The following is a 24,784-nucleotide window of genomic DNA, read 5'->3' as shown; positions in this document are numbered from 1 at the left end:
GTATCAGTGCTGCATAAACAGGTAGGGGGAACAAATAAATGTGCAGAAGTGTAAATAGCCACTATAGACACCGCCGCTGCTCTAGAGAGAGGCACTGGGAATTTGGGGGTGATCAGCACACCCAGTATTGAATGTGAACTAAAGCAGCATCCCCCATGCACAGGCAATACAGCAGCTGCCCCACGGCACGTGGAGAGGGGGCTGTGGCTGTGAGCTTGGTTCAAAATAGGCCTCTGGAAAGCCTGAAAGAATTCTGGACTGAGCTGCATCTAGCCTCAAGTTTCCAGAGGGATGGATGCTTTACCCGTGTGGATCATCATCTGGGAAGCACCGATCTAACCAAAAGGTAACGATAAACCACCCTACAGTGCAGTGAGTGTGAGGGGAAGTGAGCGGGTGATGCAATGACTGGCGGGCAGTCTGGTCTTAATGTCATTGTAATGATTCCCCTCCCAAGGCTCTTGGGAAGCTGTATGGCATGAAAGCCACCTCCAATTTCACTGGCATGAACAAATGCAGCTGATGCCTGGGAAAAGAGAGGGAGGAAAATCGTGGTCATGTCAACTTTTTTGGACTGTGATCAAAGGTGTTTAAAAGCTAGGGGGGAAGAGTAGAGCTGGCGCCAAGGAAAGCAAATTCCACCCGCAGCTACCTCCTACCTTAAGCTGTGTCTGTGAAGTCCCTCAAGGGCAAGTGGTGTCATTACCGACCAAGAGGAGGCAGTGGTCTGAAGTCGACGGGTTTGATTCTCCTGTCACCTGGGGTAGCTCCAGAATCTTCAGCCGTTGCTCTCTTGATCGGACTCCTGGTCCCTCACATGAAAGCACTGTTGTTCTAGTCTGCAGATACTAGCTGGCTGTAGGACTGAGTAGGTGGGTGGCCAAACCAGAGGATAAAGGATGTATTACTCCCACCAACTAAGGGAGATTTTCTTTAACGTGTCATTTTTGGAGCTCGAGAAGTAGGATGCTGGGCCTGGCCTGGTTGGGGGTTGTGGCGTTTATCCAGTAATTGGCTTGAGGCTGCACAGTGTTTGTTCGTTACAAGGGCAGCAGTGGGGAAGCGAGGGCAGGACATGCATGCCCTTCTGCTTGTTGAGACACACACAAGGCTGTGGTGTAGTGCACAGAAGTGTGGGGTTGGAATAGCTCTGGTTATGAAGATCCAGCGGCGTGTGCCTCCTGCCTGATGTAGGAGGGCACCTGAGCCAGAAGTACGCTGGCATGTAGTGACCTCCTCCCCCCGCCCCCCATGGGACTACCACTCTCCCTCTGACCACGAAGCTGCACTCCCTCCTCGTGCTGGGAGCAGGACCTAGGAGTCCTGGGTTGATTTGAACTACAAGGTGGATAGAAACCTGGCTAGATCATCGAGCTCAACGAGTAGTGATCAATGGTTCCATGTCTAGTTGGCAACCAGCATCAAGTGGAGTGCCCCAAGGGTCAGTCCTGGGGCCGGTTTTGTTCAATATCTTCATTAATGATCTGGAGGATGGTGTGGACTGCACCCTCACAAGTTTGCAGATGACACTAAACTTTGAGGAGTGGTAGATACGCTGGAGGGTAGGGATAGGATGCAGAGGGACCTAGACAAATTAGAGGATTGAGCCAAAAGATATTGGATGAGGTTCAACGAGGACAAGTGCAGAGTCCTGCATTTAGGACGGAAGAATCCCATGCACTGCTACAGACTAGGGACCGAATGGCTAAGCAGCAGTTCTGCAGAAAAGGACCTAGGGGTTACAGTGGACGAGAAGCTGGATATGAGTCGTCAGTGTGCCCTTGTTGCCAAGAAGGCTAACGGCATTTTGGGCTGTATAAGTAGGGGCATTACCAGCAGATTGAGGGTACATGATCATTCCCCTTTATTCAACATTGGTGAAGCCTCAGCTGGAGTATGGTGTCCAGTTTTGGACCCCACACTACAAGAAGGATGTGGAAAAATTAGAAAGAGTCCAGCGGAGGGCAACAAAAATGATCAGGGGGCTGGAACACGTGACTTATGAGGAGAGGCTGAGGGAACTGGGATTGTTTAGTCTGCAGAAGAGAAGACTGAGGGGAGATTTGATAGCTGCTTTCAACTACCTGAAAGGGGGTTCCAAAGAGGATGGATCTAGACTGTTCTCAGTGGTACCAGATGATAGAACAAGGAGTCATGGTCTCAAGTTGCAATGGGGGAGGTTTAGGTTGCATATTAGGAAAAACTTTTTCACTGGGAGGGTGGTGAAGCACTGGAATGGGTTACCTAGGGAGGTGGTGGAATCTCCATCCTTAGATGTTTTTAAGGCCTGGCTTGACAAAGCCCTGGCTGGGATGATTTAGCTGGGGATTGGTCCTGCTTTGATCAGGGGGTTGGACTAGATGACCTCCTGAGGTCCCTTCCAACCCTGTGATTCTGTGATGATTTGTGACTTTTGAAGGGGCGGGTTGGCTTGGCTATGCTGCATGCTGATGTGATGGCAGCTCTAGCCTCAGGGGGGCCATATGGCAAGACGCTGTGAGGACAAGCCCCCCAGCAGCCAGCACGCTAACTTAAAAGGGGGGTTGCTACAGCTCCTGCCACTCCTAACATGGCTATCTCAGGCTACCCACTCTTCTGCCACACCAGCCATGGCTGCCTCTCTACCTCGCCCTCCCTGGCTGCAGATCTCGCGAGAAGGGCGAGCGAGTGCTTCTCGCGGGATTGCGGCGCGGCCCGGGGAGGAAGGCGGGGCGGGCGAAGATGGAGCCGGGCGGTGTCGGTGGCTGCGGGGGGCCGGGGCCGCTGATCGTGAACAACAAGCAGCGGGGCGGGCTGCTGCCGGCGGGGAAGGGCCGCGAGTTCAACCGCAACCAGCGCAAGGACTCCGAGGTGAGCGCGCGGCCCTGCTCCCTCCTCGGTCCGCCGGGCGGGGGGGTTCGGTTCGGTTCGGTTCCAGCTCCGAATGACGCTGCCCCCCCCCCCCCCCGGTCGCTGTGGGCGGGGCGGGGCGGTTGGGTACCGCAGACCCCTCCCCCTTCTGGGTAGAAGTGGGTCTGACCCACCGCCGTGGGGGTCTCGGTATCGGGCCAGCCCCCTTCCCCTGGGCCTTGGTAGTGGGTGTCCGGGGCCAGCGCCAGCCTGGATCCTGTCGGGAGGGAGTCGGTACCTGCCTAGAGCCCCGCCTCTCAGTGGGCCTGGCTATAGACATACAGACCAAGCGCCCATCGGTGCGGTGTCTGGGCGCCAGGCCTGCGGCTGGCTGGCGGGTGTATAAGAGGGGCAGGGTGTTCAGTGTTGGCCCGCACCTTGGAGCCGCTGCTATGTTTGTGTTAGGGGGAGGGGACATCCAGAGCGGTCCCAGACCCAGATTTCGGGGGACTGACATCCCTGTGTCAGGGGGAAGCGATGCCAGACTCAAAAGGTGATATGGTCCATACGTGGGAGATTGAGCCCCAGTCAGAGTGACTTCTTAAAGCAGTGGTTCTCAATTCCCCGGCTGCTTGCAGCCCAACCAGCGCACAGCTGTGCCCCATGGGACATGCTCAGGGCCATACAGGTAGTATATATATGGTGTGGATGCGGCCCACATAACACAGAGAGAGCTGTGTAGGCGGCCCACAATGATAAATAGGTTCAGACCCACTGCCTTAAAATGGGTAAATGAATGTTGCTGTTTCATTTGATCCCAGTCCCAAAGGTGAATCTGAAGAAGTTTTTTTTTTTTTTACCCACAAAAGCTTATGTCCAAAGAAATCTGTTAGCCTTTAAGGTGCCTCTGGACTCCTCATTGTTTTTCCAAAGGTGACTGTGCATCCTATCCTCTGCTAGCGATTGGCACAAGATTCATGTAAAGCTTAGCCAAAGGAACATATTGATGACTTACATTTGTTTCTTTTAAAGCTACTGCATCTTGCTGCAGTCTTGATCTCTTTCCAGCCTCAGTAATATTGCCTCTATTCTCTGTATTATTTATTTATTTACTTGGTTATTTTTGTATTCTGTTAGTACCTAAAGACAAGGATGAGGATTTGGACTGTGGTAGCATCCCAGATTGGTTCACATTTATTCTAAATTGATAAAATCTGAGAGCTCCCTGGTCCAGACTAGTCTGCTCCAATTTTAGGATTAAATAAGCATGTGGATATATAAAATTTTACATAGTGCCTTTCATTTCAAAGGATCCCAGAGTGCTTTATAGGCTGTATACAAACTGGTCACTCACCACTGAAATGCAATTCAATGGAACATGATTTTTCAACAGCACAGAGCAACATTACACAATCAGGTAGGAATAAGAAGTGTTGAATATTACACCCATTCAAAATACAGAAGGCACTTTAGTAGGTTACCGTGATACTGTTGATGTGCCGGTAAATTTCATATCTGTTAGACTGAAAACACTGTACCGAACTTGCAACAGGATGAATTTTGAAAGTTATGGAGACTGAATTTTTTTTTACTGAATAGTGACTGATTAAAACTGTTTTTCTTCTGCCATCAGGGCTATTCTGAATCCCCGGACTTGGAGTTTGAATATGCAGACACAGATAGATGGTCTGCAGAGCTGTCGGGTAAGGAAATTAAACCTAATGTTTAAATTAACTTGTTTTTTGCTCACTGGTCCGTAAAAGAACACGATCGACTCAAAAATAATATATTTTTCATATGATTGTTTTTAGCTTAATAACACATTAGTTAATTAAAGCTAATAGGATTTTAACAATCATTATTTTTGCCATATACCCTGCTTTTCTTTTTTGCATTTCCCACCTTGAACAACCGGGCTAGTCAGTTTCACTTGACTTGCTTGTCAGTTTCAGCTTTCAGTTCTCATACTAGTGGATGTAGTGTTTGGATCCCAAATACTTTAGAAACTTACATCCAGATAAACTTTTTCCACTGGAAATAATATTTTAAATACCAAAAATAATTTCTATTGAATTTCACTTATGTAAACCATTGTTCTGAGATCTTTTATGTTTTGAGCGTTTGAGTATACATAAGCCCGGTCGTTTTCAGTTTAAACCAATTTTTACTGAAAAAATTTCCAGGTTTTACAAAATTTTTTTCTGATTTTCACCCTACTTTCGTATCATTCAAATATATAAATAATAACTTGTTTTATTAGGAAAATACAATACATTGCGTGAGATTTATGTATTATGATAATACATTAGTCTGTGTGTGTATATGCAAAGCTGCCTGTTGAAGTAAGACTATGTGTTAGTCTAGAAGATACACACAATAACAAACAGGCAGGCATACACAAAATAAGTGCATGCCTATCTGAACGTACTAGTGAATCTCATGCCTACCACTTGCACATTTCAAGCTGTTAGCAGATAGTGGTTTAAAGATTTGGCATGCTAAAATAGGAAGAAAACAAAAATCCGTATCAGAATGAGTTTCAGAACACAAGGAAGTATTCGAAAGTTTAAAAAAAACCAAACAGGAGAAAAGGATGAAATTGAGTGTATGCGCTGCAAATGGTGTGGCCCAATTATTAAATGTAAATATTTATAGGGCAATAGTTCTAAGTTTACAACAGTAAACCGTTTATTCAAATGAAAAGTTTTATTTGAGGATTAGAGATATGTTGTTTTCTTAAACTCAGACGTGGCATTGTGTTTTGAGTTCTGTTTTAGTTTCTGCAGCAAACCACATTGATGAACGAAATTCAAAGCATTACAGGTCTGTCTCATCTTACGCGGGGGTTCCGTTCTGCGGTTAGCACGTAAAGCGAAAACTGCGTATAGTCAAAATTACATTGAGTTCAATGGTGGGCGGAATCGCCCGCACTACAGGTACAGTATTAAAATTGTTATTTTTCTCTTTTTTTTGTTTTTGCCGACCGCGTAAAGCTGAAATCGCGCATGTTAAATGCGCATAAGATGCGACAGACCTGTAATCGACTGAATAGTTTTTTCCCTGTCTTTTTGTCCGCCAAAATAAATCCCAATATTTACCCAGAAAAATTACTAACATTTTTTGCACCGATTTTTCACCTGTTTTGGTTGCTGTGATAATAAACACTGATAAATTGTCTGGAAAAAATAAATAAAATAAAAACTGAAAACAAAGGACCCTAAGTGTAGAAAACTTCAGTGATGAGAAATCTTTTAAAAAAAAATTAATATAATTAGTATGAATAGAAAAAACCCATAGCAACAATTTCCAGGTAACAAGTCAAACCATGCCAATTCTAATGCTCACAGAGTCCAATAAACATTAAGTGTGATATGACTGAAGTGAAGTTCGTGCTCCTTAGTTTCACAGCTGAGAACTGGTTAGTTTTTGGGAGGTGTTTTCTGGTTGGATGCAGAAATGAAATTGACAGTGATGCTCTCTTGGCAGAACTGTACAGCTACACAGAGGGTCCGGAGTTCCAGCTGAATCGAAAATGCTTTGAGGAGGATTTTAGGGTCCACGGTAAGAGAACTGACTTCTCCCTCCAACATCGTACTGTGGAGATGATGTCACCTGTAGAACATAGACAATAGGAGACAGAAGTATTGATGTGCTGCTATCTCTGTGTCAGAAGGAAGGAACCAGCCACGTACATTGATTCCTTGTTTACCTTAGCTAGTGTTTGCTGACAAATGTTGTCAATGTTCACAGGACACCTTCTAATATGCCTCACCTGTGAACTGGAGGGGAAGAGTAGGTTCGTGTCTGTGGCCTAATCAGCACTTAGGCTATCAAAATGTGCTAGGGGTTAATTGGTGCTGACTGTGGCTGTGCTGTAAGATGTGGAAGTCTGTCCATTAAGAACAACCATCTCATTTTATGAAGGTTGTTGTCTGTACTGACTTCTGATCACCGCTGATGTGGATTCAAACAGATGAGTCTGATTAATTCTGTCCTGTACTAGAAGGCTTTAGACCAGGGGCGGGCAAACTTTTTGGCCTGAGGGCCACATTGGGTTTCTGAAATTGTATGGAGGGCCGGTTAGGGAAGGCTGTGCCCCCCCCAAACAGCCAGGCGTGGCCCGGCCCCCACCCCCATCCGGCCCCCCCCCCGCTTCTCGCCCCCTGACGGCCCCCCAGGACTCCTGCCCCATCCAACCCCCCCGTTCCCTGATGGGACCCCTGCCCAATCCACCCTTCCCTGTGTCCTGACCGCCCTCAGAACCCCTGTCTGTCCCCCGCCGCCCAATCCAACCCCTCCACTCATTCCTGACTGCCCCCCTGGGACCCCTACCCCATCCAACCACCTTCTTCCTGTCCCCGGAACCCTTGCCCCTGCCTGTCTCCCACTGCCCCATCTAACCCCCCCCCCCAACTGCTCCCCCGGGACCCCTGCCCCCATTCCACCCCCTTGTTCCCTGCCCTCTTGACTGCCCCACCCCCTATCCACATCCCTGCCACCTGACCACCACCCCAAACTCCCCTGCCCTCTATCCAACCGCCCCTGCTCCCTGCCCCCTTACTGCGCTGCCTGGAGCACCAGTGGCTGGCGGCGCTACAGCTGCACCGCCCAGAGCTGAGGCTGCGGGGGAGGGGCCGGGGGCTAGCCTCCCGGGCCAGGAGTTCAGGGGCTGGGCCGGATGTGGCCCGCGGGCCGTAGTTTGCCCACCTCTGCTTTAGAGTTCCCTCTGCCTGGCCCCTTGATGATCAGACATACCTATGCTTTGTCCCATGGCTGTGATGAGTGCCCTGTCCAAATTGACAGTCTGGCTCTCTATTTATGCTGAATGCTCTGAATTGTCCTCTCTTCATTTTACATCCGATGAGAGAATTGCAGCTGTAACTGCTTCATAGTTTCATGGCTTTTGGAGAGGGGGAGAAATATACACCCCCATCCAGCTGTGGGGAGCAACCTCGCACAAAACTAGCTGTGTTTGGCTTTTCAGTGCTGGATAAAAAATGGACCGAGCTGGACAACAGCCAGCATCGTACCCATGCCATGCGGCTCCTCGATGGGCTGGAGGTCACTGCCAGGGAGAAGAGGCTCAAGGTGGCCCGAGCCATCCTCTACGTCGCACAAGGTATGTTGCAGTGTCGGCAGAAGAATTGGTCCTGTTCTGAAATCCCTGTTAACTTTTCTGTGTAGAATCTTTATTAAAGGGGCATCCAGGTTAGAAATCATCTGTTTAACACCAGCTTCCCTCCCCATGTCCCTGGTCACACCTGCAGCCGTTAGATCGGAATTAACTTGTTACGATTGCTGCCATCTTACCTATTGTGCATTCAATGAGTCATTTTCACCTTTATTTCTAGTTGGGTTCCTGTTTAGGGGCTCGATTCTGAGGCATAAGGGGTAGCCCAGGAGGGTCTGGGGCAAAGGTTGATTTAAGCTGCGGAGCTGCATCCTCCAAAAGCGCCTCGAATAATAATAATAATTAGTATGTTGTTTAAAATGCCTTTGCAATACCCATGTTCTTCCTGCACTGAGGGCTGCTGTGGCCCCAGTCAAATTAAGAGCAGCTTGGGCTTTGTCTGCCAGTGGAATGCTCCATAGGCCAGAATTGCCTGTGGGGCTGAGCACTGTCCCCACTCCCTCTCCTACCCCCAGGCCTGTCCGCTATGCTGTGGGCAGCATGGGGCCACACACCTGAGCCTTACAGAGCTGCCACGGCGAGGGGAATTCTCCCTCTGGCGGTTGTGTCCATTTTACACTCCCTATATCAGATCAGCGTGTATGGGCCGGGGACGGGGCCAAAATCTGGCCCCAGGTTCTCCTGCACTAGCTCAATGTGGCAAAGTTTGGGTTGCAAATGCTTCAGGGGAAATCTTTAAATCCAAATGCATAATTTTAACTGAAAAATATTTCTCTTAAATACTTTTGTCCAACTTCTAACCAAGTAGATGGGGCAGCGGAATGGGAGTTGGGTGATCTGGATTCTTTGCCCAGCTCAGCCACTAATTTCTTTTTTTTCCCTGAGACCTGGAGCAAGTTTCTTCCCCTCTCCGTGCCTGTCTTCCTGTCTGTCATCCGTGGATCAGATTCGCAGGGGCTCTCTGAGGCTTGCTTGAATGTCTGTGAAGTGCACTGAGATTCTTGACGGAAAGGTGATCCAATAATAACGTTATTACAGGCACCTTCGGAGAGTGCGGTTCCGAGGCTGAAGTTCAAGCCTGGATGCGATATAACATTTTCTTGCTACTGGAAGTTGGTACCTTCAACGCTTTGGTGGAGCTTCTGAACATGGAGATTGAGTGAGTATCATGGGGCTGGGGATATGAAAAGCTGTGCCCGAAGAGTTTTGATAACCTGTGCGTGAACTGCTCCACCTGGATCTTTTTCCAGTTTGTGAAAGATGCTCACTTCCCAGCAGCTCTCTGCTCCCAATCCAGTTTCCGTCGGAGTCAGCGGGAAGGCTCCTGTTGACTTCAGTGGGGGTCGGATTGAGCTCTGTCTCCAAGGACCAGGGGCAATGTAGGCAGCAGTAAGTTTTGCAAGTTTCAGAGTGCTTCACGCGTGTCCTGGAGATACTGCCTCCAGGTCAGTCCAGTCAATCCTTGGTAAAAAGCAACAGAGGGTCCTGTGGCACCTTTGAGACTAACAGAAGTATTGGGAGCATAAGCTTTCGTGGGTAAGAACCTCACTTCTTCAGATGCCTTCTTACCCACGAAAGCTTATGCTCCAATACATCTGTTAGTCTTAAAGGTGCCACAGGACCCTCTGTTGCTTTTTACAGATTCAGACTAACACGGCTACCCCTCTGATACTCAATCCTTGGTGTGTCTATTCAGGCTGCCAACTGTGGTGGTCGATTTTGGCTACTAGGAGCTGAAGCCCTCCCCCACCCCGCCTCCAACCAGTGGTCAGTTGGTGGCAGCTGGGCTGGATTTGTACTGGAGATCTCACCTGTGTGCTCTCCAGAACACTTTTATTCTGCAAGGGGAAGAGGAGCAGGGAGGTAACGAATGGTCAGACACCCATTCTAGCGAGAATGGTTCTTCCCGGGGGTTAGTCCATTTAGCCAGCGAGCATGTTAGACGTGGCGCATCCTTAGGTCTGCCCTGAGCGTAGACTGCTAGTGCATTGTTGATGGGCGCCTGGGGGGAGAATCCACTAAGGATGAAGCCCTTTCACGTCGGCAGCGGGCTCCAGAACAGAGACCTTTGCACTTGAGGGAGGGGTTTCCGAGGGCAGGCCTGGGAGCTAGGAATTCCTGAATGCCAATCCTGGCTCTGACACTGACTCCCTTTGAGGCCTAGGGCAAATCACTGCATTGCTGTGTCTGTTTTCCCATCTGAGAAATGGGGCTAAGTTGTGGGGGTGCGGGGGGAGGTTTAGTGAGATGTTTAAGAAGCGCTGCTGCAGCAAGTACCGAATGTGATTTAGTTTCCCCTAGGAGAGAGTCGTACCCTTTCTCTGCGCCTCTGATCAACTGGGACTAATTTCCTCAGACATGAGGGACTCTGCGCTTGCTCCCTGTGTCGCCGGATTGATTTGGAGGCTTCCAGTGTTTGGCATCAGTAGAGTCTAGTCGTGTCAGATCCCAGCGGCAGCGATCAGCTCTCCTGTGTGGTTTAATTGGTTGTTTACGGTGGTGTTAAACCATCCAAGCTGCGTTTTCCCAGAGGGAGAGGTGGGCAACCTGATCTGAGGGTCTGAGTCTCTTTCCTCCCGCAGTAACAGTGCCGCCTGCAGCAGTGCCGTGAGGAAGCCCGCCATCTCCCTGGCCGACAGCACGGATTTGAGGTGAGTAAATGATGGGGAGAGGCTGCTGAATGTTAGGCTTCAGGGTCTAAGCTGAAGGCCTGGGGGTTCAGAAAGGAGCTTTGGCAGGTGCGTTATGGGATTTGTTTCCTTCCTTTGAGAGGCAGTTCAGTCCAGCAGAGAGGGCTAGGAGTCAGGAGAACGGGCGCCATTTCCAGAGTGTTGACTCACTGTGGTCTCTTTGTGTCTCATTTACCCCACCTATAAAATGGGTCTAATGGCACCCGCCTTTCTTAAAGTGTGCTGAGCTCCAGGCTCGAAAGGCACTGTAGACGTGCTCAGCTCATTAGCATCTCTGCAGGATCAAGTACAGCCTGCTGCTGGAGGCTGGATACTGGACTGATGGACGAGTAGGGCTTGCCATGCAGGGTCAGACTGTCTCCTAATCCATGTACACAGTGAGTTACTTCTACTGGGTCAAAAGACGGGGGGCAAAGGGGTGAGGAGTGGAGCACACTCTCTCAGCCTTTTCAGGTTGGTGACCCCTTATCTGAAGTTAGAAATTTTCACTACCCTCTTTTATTTATTAAGAGTAAAAAGTGTATCAACGATGCAGAGCCTAGATAATTGGTTAGTTTGTGTGTTACCAGAGAGGGAATCCTTGACCTGCTCTCTGCCTGTGGTACACAATAGTTTCGTCTTCTGAGGGCTGTAACGCTTTGGTCTAATTCTGGTTGTTGGCTTGGTGCGGGGCTGACTGGGGGATGTTCTGTGGCCTGTAATATACAGTTGGTCAGACTGATCATCTAGGGGACCCTTCTGGCCGTAAACTCTATGACCTTGAAGGACCCTGGGTGGGGAGGGGAAGAGGGTTCAAAATCTCGTGATTCCTCCCCACCCCCGGAGGCCATGACCTGCCAGTTGGGTAACACTCCTCCAGAGGGTTTCTTACCCCCAACTCCAATATCTAGCTCTAGTCCCCTTGAGTCTGATCTGTTCCTCGTGCGGGATATGGACAAATGGGAGCAGAACATGACTGCCTTTCTAAGTGTTGCTGGAGCCAGCAGGTCATAGGCGCCTCTGAGACCTGCTCCCCTCTCGGTCATCCATTGGTCCTGTCTGACTCTCTGCGGTTTGCAGGGTGTTGCTGAACGTCATGTACCTGATCGTAGAGACGGTCCGGCAGGAGGCTGAGGGAGACAAGGTTGAGTGGAAGACGATGAGGCAGACTTTCCGAGCAGAGCTAGGTAGGAGCCTCCCCTGGGATGTCCCGGGTGTGTAATGGTGGGATGGGTAGGTTACAGCAGTGTTCTCTGCAAGGTGACGAGCCGGGGCCTGGAATCTCTGTAGTGGTTCGAATCTGGCCTGTTTGGTAGTGACCAGCAGTCCTCCGCTTACAGCAGTTCAGTGGCCTGTGTGAAGGGAATTACTGGGTCCCATTCCAATTCCCAGGCGACATGGGCCCACTCTGCAGAATCCATTCCCAACGCTCTTCTTGTCTGTCTTGGCAAATCAGCCAAAGCCTGAATGGGCCATGGAGACAGGATTCTTTTGCTGTTAGTGGAGGATTCCTCTGGGGCAGGGTTAAGCTACACCGGAGGGGGCAGAGCCAAGGAAGCCAGCATTCCCATTGCTTGTGTTGTATCTCTGCTGTGGAGTCTGGTCTTTGGGGCCATCCTTGCCCAGCATCAGAGTTATTTGTAAGCAAATACGGTAGATTCTGGACTTCAGAAGGGAGGAGAGGATGAGGGCGGGGGTGAGCAGGTAGGGGATGGGATGGTGAAGTTAGGAACATGCAGAAGCTCTGCCCTGAGAGGGAGGTGGTGATGGGAGGGTGGGCGGCTCCTCAGGCGAGCATGGCTGTTATCGGTGTGTTTGCTTCCAGGGGCCCCGCTGTATAACAACGAGCCATTTTCCGTTATGCTCTTCGGAATGGTGACCAAATTCTGCAGCGGCCACGCCCCACACTTCCCTATGAAGAAGGTGCTGCTGCTGCTCTGGAAAACTGTGCTGGTAAGAATCCCCGGGTGTGAGCAGGGGAGTTGGAACAAGTTTTCTACAGCCATCATCCAAGTAATTCTTTCTTTGGCATCTAATCTGGAGCCGACTTGGCTGGAAGCAAGTGATAGGGGCACCGGCTGTCTTGTCCTCTGCTGAACTCGGTACATCCGCCCTGAGATGCAGCTGAGTAATTGTGAACAGGGGATCATCGTGGAGTGGGTGTGTTTCCAGTGGGCTCCTGCAGGGATCTGTTCTGGCCCTTCGCTGTTTCACACTTTTAGCCACGACCTGGAAGGAAACAGAAAATCATCACTGATAAAGTTTGCAAGTGACACAAAAATTGGGGGAGTGGTCAAGAATGAAGAGAACAGGTCACCTGATTCCGAGCGATCGAGATCACTTGGTCAGCTGGGCGTAAGCAAACAGTATGCATTTGAATACAGCTAAATGTAACTGTATTCCTCTAGAAACAAAGAACGTAGACAGGATGGGGGATTCTGTCTCGGGAAGCAGCGACCCTGAGAAAGACTGGCGGTTGTGAGGGACAATGAGCTAAACATGAGCACTGGTGCAATGCGATGGCCCAAAGGGCATAAACAGGAATCTCCAGTGGGAGCAGAGAGGTTATTTGACCTCTCTTTGTGATCTCTGGGATCTGGGTATTTGACACTGGTGCGACCGCTGCTGAAATACTGTGTCCAGTTCTGGTGCCCACAATTCAGTCAAGATGTGGATAAATTGCTGAAGGTGCAGAGAAGAACCACAAGAATTATGAAAGGATTAGAAAACCTGCCTTCTAGCGATAGACTCAAGGACCTCAATCTATTTAGCTTAACAAAGAGAAGGTTAATTAGTGACTTTGACCGTCCATAAGAACCTGGGGAACAAATATTTAATAATGGGGTCTTTGATCTACCAGAGAAAGGTCTAATAGGATCCAATGGCTGGAAATTGAAGCTAGACGAATTCAGACTGTAAATAAGGCATACATTTTTAACAGTGAGAGTAATTAACCATTGGAACAAGTGTGTGACAGCTCTGCTCACGGTCAGGGTCATGGCCCTGTACCATCCTGGCAATGAGGAACAGTTTGATAACTGGCTAGACACAAACAGTATGTGAGATCACCAGGGTGTCAGTCTGTAATGTAGACAGTCCCCAGTGCAGGTTGTGGCTTGGAGCAGGTGAAATTCCACAATCCGTTTACAGGGAGCTATTGACAGGGTCGATTTTCTATTAAAATTCCCCCTCCCTGTGTTGCTAAACACATTGCCAGCTGTCAAAGCTGAAAGCACCTTCCGTGTATGAATAACAAGGGTTATGCTGACTTCCTGGAGCCTTTAACTCCCAGCTGCCCTTGTACTGAATACTGCTGGGTTCCTGTAGCAGATCCTCCATTCCTTCAGAGGAAGTAGAATGGTAGGACCCTGGGGCAGTATCCCATTGCGCTTTTCACAGTCCGAGCGCTCCATAGAGATCCTCTCACTCCGTGGTGAGACCTGTCACCAGTGTTATCCCCACGTTACAGATGGGAGGCCTGAGGTGCCAAGAGTTTTGGATGCTCAGGGTCATAGAGAGGAGATGGTGTGAGCAGTGGGATTAGAGCTTCTGATGACCAGCTCTGTGCTCCCATCTCTAGACCATACCCCTCTTTCCTGAATGACATCTTGACCAAAGGAAAGTGCGCCCTTCACTTCGCTAGATCTGTGATGTCCTGTAGCTAGAACCCCAGCGGTGCCTTTCTGTCCATTGGCTTTTCAGCTGTCTTCAGACTGAGCAGTCCAGCATCTGACATAGATAAACCCTAAATAACAGACCCCATACGTAAGGTTTATGGGCAGAACTCTTTGTCTCGGGGATCTGTTCACGTGGACTTTCTGTCAGGTGGTGTGGGGTGCTTGGAGCTCTGCCGAGTGAGTGAACCCCGAACGCTGTGTGTCTGGCAGGTGCTTGTACATGCGGTCGCCTCAGTCACAATTCTGGGTGTGTGGGGGGGTCTGTTGCAGTGCACTCTGGGAGGCTTTGAGGAGCTCCAAGCCATGAAGGCCGAGAAACGGGAGATACTGGGCCTCCCGCCACTTCCAGAGGACAGCATCAAAGTGATCCGCAACATGAGGGCTGCGTCCCCGCCGGCGTCGGCCTCCGACCTGATCGAACAGCAGCAGAAACGGGGCCGGCGGGAACACAAGGTGAGGCCGAGTCTGGGCGAGGTCAGGGGGGTCGCGGAGGGAACGTCACCTTGCCCTCAAGGGGACAGTGAAATTAACAAGGGTAACACAGGGCAGCCAACTTCTTGCCCTAGGCATGCTGGGGAGTCAAGTGTGATCTTGGGGTGACTTGCGCCCCAGAGGTAGTCTCCCCGTGTCAATCTGACGTTCACCTCCTCCCCACTCAGCCGCCTTCTCCCTTGGTTCCAGGCTCTGATTAAGCAAGACAACCTTGATGCCTTCAATGAGCGGGACCCTTACAAAGCTGATGACTCCCGTGAGGAAGAGGAGGAGAATGACGATGACAACAGCCTCGAGGGGGAGACGTTCCCCCTGGAACGAGATGAGGTGATGCCTCCACCCATCCAGCACCCTCCCACCGACCGACTCACCTGCCCAAAGGGGCTGCCCTGGGCTCCCAAGGTCAGGTGAGTTGTCTCCTCAGGACCACTAGGAATGACCTCATGCCAGGCCCCTGGCAGCGTTCTGCCATCGGCTTGTCTAATGAATGCTGAGTGGTGATGGTTAAAGTGTGAGACAGGTTTCTGCTCCCCCGATGGAGACCAGTATCCTTCAGGATAAAGACAGGACCCTCTAGGAACTGTCCAGCAGTGGGGCTGTCGAGATCAACCACCCCATTGTTACGAGCCTCCACGGTGGTGGCATTGTCTTGGAGCAATGATGGGTTATCGTGTTCCACACTGGAGCTCACCTAGAGGGTGGGGACCCTCCTGGGGTGGGACTTTGGAGTGGAGGCGGGAGCTCTGCTCTCTCTGAATCTCACTTGATCCAGGAGAGCTCTGTTGGGCTGATTCGTTCTTCCTGGTTGTAATTACGGGGCACTCTCCAGCACGGCAGTGGTGGAAGGTGTGGGCCTGACTGCATGGTAAGTGATCTCCTCCTTCCTGCAGAGAGAAGGACATTGAGATGTTCCTGGAATCCAGCCGCAGCAAGTTCATCGGTTATACGCTGGGGAGGTGAGTTAAAGCAGAGCTCTGGGGCCTGGCCAGAGCCAGTTTGTGGGTCATGCCATTTCAGCCTCACATGCTGACGTGCTGGCAAGGCTACAGCAGATGGGCAAACTCCCGCCTGGCTCAGTGGCTGCTCTCTGCCCTGTAGGAGAAATGGATCCTCTCTTTTCTGACCAGGAGGAGGGAGCGTTTTCAGCCTCTGTGTCAGTCTGGCTTTTTCCTCTCTCTAGTGACACGAACACGGTGGTGGGGCTGCCCAGACCCATCCACGAGAGCATCCGAACCCTGAAACTGGTGAGTGCCACCCTCACGGGCTCCCCTCGACACTGCCTGTATGTGTGGATGCCTCTAACCCCTCCCACCAGTTGAGGGCCGACTGTCCACCCTGTCCAGGTGCCAGGCCTCCAGCCTGCCCTCTCTCCTGTTCTCGCAGGGCTGCCCTCTTCTCCCCTGCAAAGTTCCCTTGTCTACCCTGGGTCTCCCGAACCAGGTCAGCCCTTTCCCGTGGTGTGACGACCATCCAGCCTCCGGGCCACTCTCTGAGTGGTCGTCAATGGAGGGTTACCAGAAAGGTCCATTCGCTTTCCTGTTGGAATTAATCCCTTGTGAGCAGGTAGCAAACTACATAACGGTCAGGTGGACAGAACGTGTAATGGTCATAAAATGTTACAGGCACCTGCCTTCACAAGCCCGTCTGTGGCTTCCCCACTGGGTGGGCTGCAGCTGGTGGGGTGTGCGCCGTCAGCGAAGGGACTGGGGGAATCTCCCTGTGCCGCTGGCCGGTGGCATTAACCTCCCCTACTCTGTCTCTGCGCAGCACAAGTACACGTCGATCGCGGAGGTTCAGGTTCAGATGGAAGAGGAGTACCTGCGTTCCCCGCTCTCCGGGGTGAGTGCCACAGGGGTGCGCCCCTCTCTGGGGAGTCCGCACATTGCAGGGAGGCAGATCCGTAAAGTGACTCTTTGGGGAGTGCGAGGAGGAGGCTGTGGGGCCTGCAGAACTGCTGATTGGGGTTTCTTTGGGTAGGTGTCTGTCCTCGGGGACCCTGCCAATCCTGTATCCCCTGAGGAGGTGACTGCATGCAGGAGCCTGTCACTGTGTGCATTCAGTTAGCCAGAGAGGTTTGCTCAAGGGTAACCTGCGGGGGGAGGTTCCTCCCCCCTCATGAGCTCTTATCCCTATGTGGCAGCCTGCTGTGTGACTGCTAGGCTGTCCTTTGGGGGATGGGAGGGCTGTGCCCGTGTCCTGGGAGGCCACATTGTGCTTGTGTCTGGTTCTGCAGAGCCAGGCAGGCCCCTGCACCCCAATCCAAATCGGCCACCTTGCGAGGGCTGGAGACGTTCTCAGGGCGCGGTTCTCTCATCTTTGTACTAGGGGGAAGAGGAAGTGGAGCAAGTTCCTACGGAAACCCTGTACCAGGGCCTCCTTCCCAGCCTGCCCCAGTACATGGTGAGTTGTGGCCACACTACAGATCCTAGGCCGAGCCCCGTCCCTTCCCACTCCACCGCCTTGACCAGTACAGCTGGACTCTCCTCTCCAAACTTACATTGGAGTGGGCCTGATCCCATGATCTTAGCCCCTTTCCACTGGTATGTGCCAAGTCATACTGGATCACTCCTTTCCCTGTCCGTTGGCGTGTGCTTGATTGTTCCCTCTGCTGCTTCAGACCCATCTCCTGACAAGTGCCTGATTGCCCCTGCTTGTGAGTATGTCCCCAGTCACATGACTTCTGCCCACCCTTGCCCTTTGGTATGTGCTCCCTCTTTGCAAATTGACACGCACCTCGTGGCATCCTCTCGCCTTTCCCCACCGCGTACCGAATTGAGGGCCATTAAGAACCTCGGCGTCAGCGCCCACAGCCCTGTTCTCTGCCCTCAGAGGCCCTTCCCAGCCTCACCCAGCTCTCGGATGCACTCCACAGATTGCCTTGTTGAAGATCCTGCTGGCCGCAGCCCCCACCTCCAAAGCCAAGACGGATTCCATTAACATCCTCGCTGACGTCTTGCCGGAGGAGATGCCGTGAGTGCCCTTCTCTGGTGGCCTGGAGAAGCCCACGGCGGGGTGAATGGGGGGGTGAGAGAACAGGGGTGACTAGGTCTCTGGTAGGTAGAAGGCCCCTCCTGGCTTTGCATGGCAGCGCTTTAAGGCCTGGCTGGTTGTGCTGGAGCTGGGGAGTCTTCGCCAGCATCCAGACTGCGGCAGGTGACTCAGTTTCCTGTGCTGGGAGCAAGTCTGAACTCTGAGCTAGGAAATGGCCTGAAGCTAGACTCCCTAGATTCTGTCAGGTCTCTCGCGCTAAGCAGGGTTAGGCCTGACCCTTGCTTGGAGGGGAGATCTTTGGCTCACACCCAAGATTGCGCAGGTAGCGGTGCTGGTGACTGTAGCAGGCGCCTTCCCTCTGAGTCAGGACTTGCAGCGCTGGGGGCATTGTGCTAGCAGAGGTGTTCTCTTTCTGCTGAGATGTCGAGCTTGGTACAGATTCCAGGGCGTGTTAACCCAGCGTCCTGGCCTAATTCCAACTGGTGTGCCAGTCTAAATTGTGGTTTCAATCCGATACGGGATTGGCCTCCCCTGAACATTCCCATGTTCTGTTAGCCGCTGCTGCCGTCCGCCCCAGAGATGGCCGCGTTTCAGCGGTGGGATGGAGTGGCTACAAACTAGGCATAGGGATCAGTTGGTTGACTGGCCACCTTGGGATCTTTGGGGTGAAATGTATCCTGGAAACCTTATTCGTTAATTAAAGGTAGCATGAGCGTATGGAGTTGCAGGAAAGGCCTTCAGGGGACCGCGGGATGATGGCTGTGGAGAGGGAGAGAAGGGGCAAGAGGCGGTGGGCTGTACTCCCTTGGTAGGATTGTGGTCTGGCTGTCTCTGGCCATCCCCTCTTCTGGGGACTGGTTACCCCCTCCCTGAGACGGGGGCTGAGATTGGGGCTTTGTCCTCCAGGACCACGGTGCTGCAGAGCATGAAGCTGGGCGTGGACGTGAACCGGCACAAAGAGATCATCGTCAAGGCCATTTCTGCCGTGCTGCTGCTGCTGCTCAAACACTTCAAGTTGAATCACGTTTATCAGGTAAACCTGGATGGGGACCCCCGGGTGGGGGACCCCCCCCCCTTGCACACAGATGCAGCTCACTAGGGGAACATGGAGCACCAGGGGGTGCTCAGGTCTGCTTGCTTATCTGCCTCCCTTATCTTTGCTCTTAGTTTGAGTACATGGCCCAGCACCTGGTGTTTGCCAACTGCATCCCGCTCATCCTGAAATTCTTCAATCAGAACATCATGTCTTACATCACTGCCAAGAACAGGTAACAGGGTGCCCAGGGCTTGCTGTACCACCAGGCCCTTCGCTGACCCTGCATCTGCTATGGAGTGGGATTGCTGCACAGTGGGGTGCCCCTACCATCACTAACCCTGCAGCAAGCTACCCAAGTGGGTTGTGGGGTACCTGATGGGGTCCCTCACCATCACTGACCATGCCATGGGGTATCTGGTGGGGGCCCCCCGTCACTGGTCAGTGTGAGGTACTGAGTGGGTTGTGGGGTGCCTTGAGGGCCCCCAACACTGCACCCACAGTGGGGTACCCAGCACCTGCTCCCCCTCCCCAAGTGCTGCTCCTGCCATGGGGCCCATAGGAAGGGAGCTGTTCTCGAATCTCTCCCATCAGACTCCCTTCCACGCTACTGAATCCCCAGCAACGTCCCCTCTCGGTTGTGGCCCAGGCACCAGGACCCGTTCTCAGTAAATGGATGTTGTCAGCTATCCCCAGCATGGGATCCTTCAGGAAGCTGCCCCGGGGGGTGCAGGGGACTCCATAGAGATCTCCCCACACAAGGCTGGGGCTGTGCATCGGCAAGCAGGAGAGGCTGAGGCCCTCTCTTCTCCTTCCAGCATTTCGGTCTTGGATTACCCTTACTGCGTGGTGCACGAGCTCCCGGAGCTGACGGCAGAGAGTCTGGTGAGCTCAGCCCCCCGCAGTGCCCTGCATGCTGCCCCCCTCCTGCCTGTCATGTCCTTTCCCTGCTGGGGCCAGAGCACAGAGGGGCTGTAGGGGAAATGAGGAGAGCTCTCTGCAGCACCCGGAGGCCTGGCATGTGGGAGCAAGCCTGTAAGCACCCAGGGCAGGCTGCTGCTGCTCAGAGGGCTGGGGCAGTGCTGGGCTCCGTTCCTTGCTGTGACAGCCCAGGCTTTCCGGAGATCAGCTCCCTGCACATGTGACTGGGATCCAGGTAGTGCTAGGGGAGGGCTGGGTGGGAAGGGACTCCTGGCCTTCAGGTTGGCCCTGTATAGCATGAGCCTCCTCCCACAGGCAGCCCTGCCCATCCCTGCGCGACACACCCCCAAGCCGGCTGCTCACCCTCCCACCCGGCTTTCATCTCTCTGCAGGAAGCCGGAGATAACAACCAGTTTTGCTGGCGGAACCTGTTCTCCTGTATAAACCTCCTGAGGATACTGAACAAGCTGACAAAGTGGAAACACTCCAGGACCATGGTGAGTAGGAGCCCATTGGATGTCGGGACCACAAGGTGCAGAGACCTGTGTGGGTGGGGGGCTGCGTAAGGCTCTATATGGCCTTAAAAACCTCCGCGTGTGGAGTGTGGGCTGAGTCTTCGATCCAGCCCATGTCCTGATGCCAGGGAGGGGTATGGATGGGCTCGGTGTACATGTGCCTGGCACAGTGTTACGCACTGCGTGTGCCCCATGGCGCGGTGTGACCAGTGTGCCTCCTAGATGCTGGTGGTGTTCAAGTCGGCTCCCATCCTGAAACGAGCCCTGAAGGTGAAGCAAGCCATGATGCAGCTCTATGTCCTGAAGCTGCTCAAGGTGCAGACCAAGTACCTGGGGCGGCAGTGGAGGAAAAGCAACATGAAGACCATGTCCGCTATCTACCAGAAAGTGCGGCACCGGCTCAACGATGACTGGGCCTATGGAAATGGTACCACCCCCACCCTCTGCCCATGGCCTCTTACGTGCCTGATTCATCAGGGTTGGGTTGAGCCCCAAGGGAGTGCTTATCCCAGGGGGCATCTGCTCACTTTGCCCAATAGCAGGTCAGGCTGGCACCTGGCCAAGAGCCCAAAGGGCGTCGCTAATTGGCATAAAACGTAACAGGTCTTTAACATACCAGATGGAGGCGAAGCATTGCATGCTGGGACCTGTAGTCTCCAGGAGGCTGTCCCTCCATATTACAGATGAGGGCAGCTGCTTGGACAAAGATGGAGCATTGCATGCTGGGAGAGAATGGCATGGGCGGGTGAAGATGGAGCACTGCTGGCTTCATCTCCACCCTAAAGATGAGGGCAGCAGCATTCGACCTAGCAACTGTGGTTGAGCTGCTCCCGTTTATACCCATCAGCTATCAGGAACTGGCAGCTGTAGGAACTCGCTCCCCAGGGCAGCTGTACCAACCTCCCATTATGGGGAGGTGGCATCCCAACTGCTATATGGGAGCAGCTTAATGGTACAGTTAGCCCAGTATCCCGTCTCTTGGCAAAAGCCATAAAGCACCTAACTGCCCAGTGCCCTCCCTGACTCCCACTGGTGATGGCTCAAGCCCTGAAGCCTTGGCATTAGGAGTCCTGATCGTGGGATTCCTAATCAAAGGGACTTTTCCTCTTTTGACACTTGTGGGCAGGGGCAGCTGCCTGTTCAAGGAGGGAGAGGGTAGGCAAGGTATGACCAGGAGACCACCTTCCCCAGGCTATATAGGCCTAATGTCCTCCCCCTTCTGCCCTAGATCTAGATGCGCGCCCCTGGGACTTCCAGGCGGAGGAGTGCGCCCTGCGAGCCAGCATCGAGCGCTTCAACTCCCGGCGCTATGACCGGGCGCACAGCAACCCTGACTTCCTGCCCGTGGATAACTGTTTACAGAGCGTGCTGGGCCAGAGGGTGGAGCTGCCAGAGGATTTCCAGATGAACTATGATCTATGGCTAGAAAGGGAAGTCTTCTCCAGACCTATCTCCTGGGAAGAACTGCTGCAATAATGCCTGTGTGACATTGGGGGCCCTGCAGAGACTTGGAGCTGGGGCTAACGTGCCGAAGGGACGATGCCGGGAATGGTCGAGTTCCTCTTCCTCATCCACTGAAGGCATGTTCCAGGTGTGGCCTATGCTGCCTGGAACAGCTGTTCCTCCCTCCTTCTCCAGATGGCAGCCTGGCTTCATCCCACCTGCTCAAGGACACAGCAGCACCAATCACGGGCCTTTGCGGGGACCCAACAGCCGCTGCAGTTCCTGGTGAAGCTTGTGCCGACTGGGTTCCTGGGTCGCTTGGCTTCCACGCTGTTCAGTGACGGGTCTAGGGGGAGGACAGATCTCCTCCATCATCCCCAAGACACTAGAGTCCAGTCCCATCCGAGGGAAGCATGTTCCTTGGCCCCACTGCTTGGCTCAGACAGGGCTCTATGCTCTGCCTCCGTGCCGGGGGTTGGATGTGGCTGCCGGTTCTGGTCCCAAACCAGTCACTCCTGCCCACTCAGTGTGGTGCTCTGTCCCCCTCTAGTGGTGGTTGAGCCTCCTACAGCTTTGGCCAACTCATCTGGGGTCTCCACTCAGGCTGCAGAGGCTCCTGCTTTTAAAATCGGAAGTCCCGGGTTCAATCCCCACGGAGGATGACTCGCCCAGGGAATGGCATCACTCTAGCCACCTGCCTTTTCCTACCTCCTTCCCTGGCCAGAGGCGGGGAGAGCAGCCTCGGGTAAGGCAGAGGTGTGGGGGGCATAGAGAGGGGCTCGGGAAGAGGGTGTGGGGAGCAACAGGCTCGGTGCTGCCACCTAGTGTGTGCAGGAAGGTGGAGTGGTGGTAGCAGCAGCCTGTGCTCTCACCAATGCCAGGGCTGGGCATAGCCGAAAAGACCCCAAGCAAACAAGGTGGCTGATGCTAGGATGCAGGGGACATGGTGAGTGGAGAAGGGACCTTCATTTGGAGCTGGGCTGCTGTCCCGCCTCACCCCGCTTGGTGGCGCAGGGGAGCTGTACATATCTATAAATAGCCCTGTAACCATTCCTCCTGCGTAACTCCAAATGCCAGGTTTTTAATGTCTTCGTGACTCTGCATTAAACAATCTGTCGCGCTTGGACTTGGCTTGAGCTAGGTGTGGGGCTCCTCCATCCTGCAGAGCAGCTGCTCCCTGCCGATATCCAGCAGGCCCCTACAGCTTCCCATCCACCTTCCCCAATTGGGCCTTTTCTGCTCTTGAGGCCACCCCAGTCTCCCCTTCTTCCATCAGGCCTTGAGCCCAAGGCTCTGTGGGCCAGCCTGTCTCAGTAGCTGTGCCCGCAATGGGGGTCTGGCTGTTCTGGCAGCTGGACCAACCTGCTCCTTCCTAGCTTGCAGCTTAGCCCCTCTTAAACACACAAGGTTTTTCTCCTTGGCCAATGACCGTGAGCCAGGCAGGGTTTCCAGTGTCCTCTGATCGCCCCTGGGTCTGCCCATACAGCCGATCCCCATGCCGGGTGCTAGCAGAGCGGGTGAGGTGGGGACAAGGGCAGGCATTCGAAGATTCAGGTGACAAAAGTTGGGGGTGAGTTATTGATCCCTCTCTACATAGCTCTGGTGGGATGTGCCCTGTCTTGCTGTGTCCATGGATGGATAAGATGGTAGTTCCGACCAGAACACTACAGGTGATCAGGGGGCTGCAGAGATTGACAGCTGAGGGGGGCAAGGAACATAGCTGGGCTAAGTGACCACTGAAGCTGGGCTGGGGACTACGTGTCCCCAGTGATGAGGAGGGTGAGGTGGCCAGTGGGCTGGTGTCTCAAAGGTGCTTAGCTAACGTCAAGGGTCAGGTCCTGTAGCAGAGCCAGCTCTGGGTAATCTGACGAGCACAGCTGGCCTGCAGTAGGCTGCTTGATTGGCTACCCTGCCTGGCGGCAAGAGTCAGCAGACCAGCTCTTAAACCCAGCAGCCGTTTGGTGGCTGCTCAAAGCATTCGCCCACGGCTGTGATAATTTCTGGGCATTCTTGTTCCCAGCCCTCTTCCTGCCTCGGACCCAACCCTGCTCCCGCTTTGCCTCATCCAGCTCTGACCCTTGGCTCCTATTCCCAACTTTGGCTCTGACCCATGGCCTCTGGCATCTGACTCCAGTTCTCAGCCTGGGCTCCTATTCCTGGCTCCCAACTCCTGTGCTAACCACTAGGTATGACTCTCACTCCAACCAGTTGGCGTGACCGCCCACATCGGACAACGAAGAGGAATAGGGTGAAAGCAATTGTGCGAAATCTGCTTACTTATGAAACCTATAAGCCTGTGGAGGGGCCTCCTAAGGGAAGCAGGGGAAGCCTTGTGTGGGCCATTTGTGGGCATGAGGCACGAGAATCACGAGACTGTGGGGCACTGTCCCATCTTGTCAGGGCACCCCGGCTAGCTCCCCTTGTGGTCAGGTGGTGTGTGGCTGCACAGCCTGTGCCAATGACGCAAGTTCACTGTTCCAGCTGTAGCCAGCAGTTTATGGTGTGGAACTCATATCCTCCATTGTCAGTGCCATGGGGACTGGCAGGGCTGCCAATTGCCTGCCTCTGGCTCCTTGGCCTTCTTCCTGTACCACCCCCACAACTGAGGCAGGCTAGAGCCAGCAGGGATTAAAAAGATGGGGAGGGGGGAGGCTGCGGTGCTAGTGAATGTGGCTGCTGGTGCTTTGAAGTTGGGGTTATAGACTGAACCAGGCTCTCTTCAGAGCCCCTCTGATGCAGTCCCACGCCCTGTCCTGGAGCTTCCAGCCTGTGGCTGCTGGTATGGACCAGCCCATTCCTGCTGTCTCCGCAGAAGCTGCTGCGGCTGGGGGCCGTGTGAGGAGGCATCGCTTCTGGCTCAGGCAGTGGCTGGGGATGTGGCAGCCATCGCAGGCTTCCAGAATATTTTGTTGTTGGCGAAACAGACAGAATCCGTTTCACAGCCCGGCTTGTGCTGCTTTGCCTTCTAGCCAGAGCCCTTTTGAGAGGAGGGTGGAATGGATGTGGAAAGGTAGGGTCACTGCCCTCTGAATGCAGGGGGGCTCCTGTTTTAAAGCAGGTGGGCAGCCTCTGTATACTGCATG

At 53.1% G+C, this 24,784-nt stretch overlaps 1 protein-coding gene across 1 annotated transcript; it reads left to right on the top strand.

The window, feature by feature from the left end:
* The first annotated feature begins 2,721 nt into the window (after positions 1–2,721).
* STRIP1 (striatin interacting protein 1) lies at positions 2,722–22,837 on the top strand. Its single transcript, XM_054027095.1, has 21 exons — positions 2,722–2,850; positions 4,463–4,532; positions 6,316–6,390; positions 7,814–7,948; positions 8,999–9,119; positions 10,543–10,611; positions 11,710–11,816; positions 12,455–12,582; positions 14,577–14,759; positions 14,988–15,205; positions 15,689–15,754; positions 15,979–16,042; positions 16,566–16,637; positions 17,124–17,198; positions 17,671–17,768; positions 18,696–18,822; positions 18,957–19,057; positions 19,641–19,707; positions 20,136–20,240; positions 20,481–20,685; positions 21,487–22,837. Exons 1-21 carry the CDS (start codon positions 2,722–2,724, stop codon positions 21,732–21,734), a joined length of 2,463 nt encoding a protein of 820 aa, XP_053883070.1. The 3' UTR covers positions 21,735–22,837.
* The last annotated feature ends 1,947 nt before the right edge of the window (positions 22,838–24,784 follow it).

Source organism: Malaclemys terrapin, chromosome 4, assembly GCF_027887155.1.
Source record: "Malaclemys terrapin pileata isolate rMalTer1 chromosome 4, rMalTer1.hap1, whole genome shotgun sequence".
Classification (NCBI taxonomy): domain Eukaryota; kingdom Metazoa; phylum Chordata; order Testudines; family Emydidae; genus Malaclemys; species Malaclemys terrapin.
The sequence above is the reverse complement of the archived record's forward strand: the minus strand, read 5'-3'. Positions and strand labels throughout refer to the sequence as shown.